General features: G+C 41.6%; 1 protein-coding gene across 1 annotated transcript in view; it reads right to left on the bottom strand.

The window, feature by feature from the left end:
* The window catches only part of LOC102210485 (synaptopodin 2-like protein), a 13543-nt gene that overhangs the window by 5785 nt on the left and 3884 nt on the right, over nt 1-3874 (bottom strand). Inside the window, exons 2-4 of the mRNA XM_005749712.2 lie at nt 3393-3544; nt 3005-3298; nt 2283-2671 (exon numbers count right to left, since the gene is read on the bottom strand). Of these exons, the coding sequence (XP_005749769.1) occupies nt 2283-2671; nt 3005-3298; nt 3393-3544 (835 nt within the window). The remainder of the gene's footprint in view (nt 1-2282; nt 2672-3004; nt 3299-3392; nt 3545-3874) is intronic.

The raw sequence follows: 3874 nt of genomic DNA, 5'->3' as shown, positions 1-3874 counted from the left end.
GTGTGTGTGTGTGTGTGTGTGTGTGTGTGTGTGTGTGTGTGTGTGTGTGTAACATGAGAAAGGGCAGATCTCTGGACGCCACAGTCATGATTTGTCCTATAGCAAAGGCCTCACCATACACCAAAGTCATTCAGGTCTAGGGCCTCTAGAACTGGATGACAGATCTTTCATTTCTGCAATGTTTGCTCATATTAAATCTGAACTCAGTCACTACATAGCTATTAGGTTTAATCAGCTATCATCCTTATTGCCTTGTTGAAATGATAGGTTAGCTAGACCGACTAAAGAACGCTGTAAGGAACAGTTAAGCACGTTCTCATCTTAACATCCCAGCAGAGCAATAGTTGCATTCTCCTATGAATCAATCTAGAGTCCCCAATAAATGTAATCTATACCGATGTGTATTTGGGATGTACTATATATCTGCAGCTGAGTAGTGCAGTTTCAGTGCCACTGCCCTCCTAATGCTTCATATGCTGCTTCAGAAAGTTGCTGGAAGGAGACACAAGTCATGAGAACATGAAATTGATTAACTTAAAGTGAGACGTCAAATCCAGCGTATTGTGGAAATATTGGTAAGCAAAGGATAAACATTCAAAATGACTAACAAGCTGCTCAGTAGATTGAGGACACTCTCAAGTAACTTGGAGAGTTTGGATTTTCTAACACAGAGCACGCTGTGTGACGGCTCTATACAAAAAGAAACTACAAGCAGGATCAAGGATGAAGCAAAGAGCTTTCATGATCAGACTGTTGCTACGAGAGTACCACAGGACCTGAGGTGAGTGCTGCATAGAAATACAGAGCAAAACTCAGGTTAAAGATTGCCTGGCAGAAGCTCACTATCCCAAAAACTGTGCCAGTTAGCTGACAGTAACATCAGATTGGCACAGGGGGAAATTTTTATCTTCATCGGATATCCATGACATCATCATGTTGCCTAGGAACCACCAAGCAATGGGATAAAATGTGCCTGTAGCTTTTGTGCACCCACAGCATCCTCGCCTTAATTCCACAACTCATTTATGCTCACAGAAGCTGATGCCTAGCAATGGGATAAAATGACACTTTTTTCTTTTTTCTTTTCTTGTAATTTAATTAATGATTCACAAAGTGTGGATTCCAACTAAACCCCAGAAAGCCATTTAAATTTTTTAAAGTACATAAAATACCTAAAATTTTAATTTTCATTGTAATTTATCTTGAATTTGCCTTTCATATTTTCATTAAAAGGCAATTGGATCTAAAAATAAGATGTCATTTTTATTTGATATTTTTTTACCTACTTTTTTTTTTTTTTTTAGCTTGGTGGTCATAGAAAACTAAAATGGAGTAGTGTCATTCAGGTAGAAAGCAGTGCTATTAATGGAGCATGAATGAGTCAAAACTCTAAAAAGAAAATATTTCATTGTGGGCTGTGAGAAGATCAGGGTGGAAAGGTTTGGGTGGAACACAGAATTTCAGAATTTAAAATATGTTTTTAAAAGTGCAATTCACGACTGAACCGCCAATTATTATCTGATGAACAGAATCACAGAGAATTTACTGAATTTACTGATACAAGTAAAAACACATCTGTGTGACTTTCATATACACACATAATCACACATCTAGTCTGTCAATCAGAGGTTTGAATAGTTATAAATACACCCATCGGGCCAAATGCTCAGCATACAGTGGGGATATGCTGCTGTTTCAGGGGACAGAAGAGGGGAAGAGGGGAGGTGGAATACCTCATGAGTATCTGGTTTATCTCACCCCATCACCACCAGCCTGTCAATATACACTTCAGTTCCAAGAAATGTCCACCAGAGGGTGATTTAAGACTACAAGCTAACTGCAGTTGGAGCCTTTTTAGACACACCAGAAAGAATCTTAGGAGTTGTATTTAAAATGCAAAAACACAGTGGTAGCGACTGAAATAGCTGCTTTACCAGGACACCGGTGACACTGGTGGATTGTCGTGAAACTTAAAAGAAGTTTAACAACAGCTACACGATATTACAACGGAGACCAAAAGCTGCTGGTTAGAATTTTAATGAGAAGAAGTGACATTCACATACACAGCATGCCGTCAGGTATTTAGCACTCTGATGTCAATTATGGGTCATTTTCAGCAACAATGTGATTCTTTGTTTACGTCATAACAACAAATGCCCAAAATCCCACTTTTTGTACACATAATCAAACCTTAAGTTCACTCATTTTTTTCAATTCTTTAACTGGAACTGATTAAAAAAGTACTTGAAATGATATAGATTTAAATAAAAATATATACTCACTGGCTTGCCGTGCTTTGTCCATGTAGGTGGTGGAGAGTTCATCATTTACAGGCATCTGCTGTGGTCCCACCATAGGCACCAGATGTTTCCCAGACACTAACATTAGAGCCTCTTTCGCCCTTTCTGGAGACACTAGGGGTGGGCAGGCAAGCCCATTGCAGCCCCCTGCCTCCTGGAAGCCACTGTCTCCTTCTTCTTCTGCTTCCACCAACCCCTGATCGGGAGTCGGGGTGATCGTGTGAGGAGTCAGCGAGTGGGGTGTGTGTGTAGGAGTGGTCCACTCTGTCTGGCGAGGCTGATAGATGAGCTCTCTGCGAGGAACACCAGCAGCACACTGGCCATCCCACATCGCCTGCGAGGTAACGCCTGCATCTGTAGCACTCTCATAGCTTGTAAAAAAAACCCAGGATGGAACAAAGCTAATCCAATTTATTATCGAGATTAGAAAGTGAAAGACTTTCATAGTGGGTTAGCTAACTGTATACATCTTAGACTTTAATCCATATAATCCAATAATATATGATGTGTCGCCCTAAAAATGTTATTAAAATACGACAGGATGCCGAGTTTTCAAGGGTTTTTAGCAATTTGCTGCTGGAGCTCCACTTCTAAACACTAATAAAAAGTTTAAAATATTACTTTTTAGTCAAACTTCTTTTAAATATGTTAAATTTCTGGGAAGAATGATTAAAGGGGTGGAACGTCTGCTCTCCATCTCTTACCCACTCATCTCTGAGGTCTCCTCCTCTTCTTGCCTGTCGTAGCGTGAAGGTGAGCGTGCGTGAGGAGGTGTGCGACGATGCCGGCGGTGTGTGCGCGAGTTTGTGTCTGCGTCACTGTCTGTTTCTCCATAATAAGCCTCACTGTCTGGAGGGGAGGTAATACCCTGGGGTATCTCGACAGAGGAGAGGATGGGGAAGCTGTTGGAGTCTGCAGTAGGAGACAGGACCCTCATGGAGGAGCGGGGGGATGCAGAGCAACCAGAGTAAGATGAGCACTGCAAGCCAGAAGGGGCCCTAAAATCACAGGGATGTCAAGGTGTGAAAATACAGTTGGTACGATATGACAGCAAGACTGTTGTTTACTGTATGTGAGTGTCCCTGCTCTGACCTTTTGACTCTGAGCATTAGTGCGTTGCTCTGTTTATCTATGAGGCTCATGGCCTCAGCATGACTGAGCTCTGCACAGGCTTGATCACCAATGGCCACCAGCTCATCATGTTCCTTCAGTCCGGCTCGGCATGCTTTGCTACGCCTGCGTACCTGTAGAGAAGAAAAAAGGTGAGTGAATCATTTATATTTGTGCCCATGTAAAGGCAGAGCGGGCACGTTGTTTGATCATTTCAGGCTCTGCTTTGCATCATCTTTTACACTTTATTGGTTATTTGACCTTTTAGGTGTAAAACTGCTCTAAAATGATCTATATCATCAACCTGTTGTTACCTATTACATTATATTTGACACAGAGCAGGTCACTGAACCCTGATTCCTTCCACTGGCTAAGCCTTGAATATGCTGCCACTAGCATGGATATTAACAATACTCAACCGAGTATCCCAGAGTAAGATGTAAGTAAGACATCCCACAATGTTG

This window comes from Pundamilia nyererei, unplaced genomic scaffold (genome assembly GCF_000239375.1).
Source record: "Pundamilia nyererei isolate P.nyererei 1_Seehausen unplaced genomic scaffold, PunNye1.0 scaffold00253, whole genome shotgun sequence".
Taxonomy (NCBI): domain Eukaryota; kingdom Metazoa; phylum Chordata; class Actinopteri; order Cichliformes; family Cichlidae; genus Pundamilia; species Pundamilia nyererei.
This window is presented reverse-complemented; position numbering and strand designations above follow the sequence as displayed.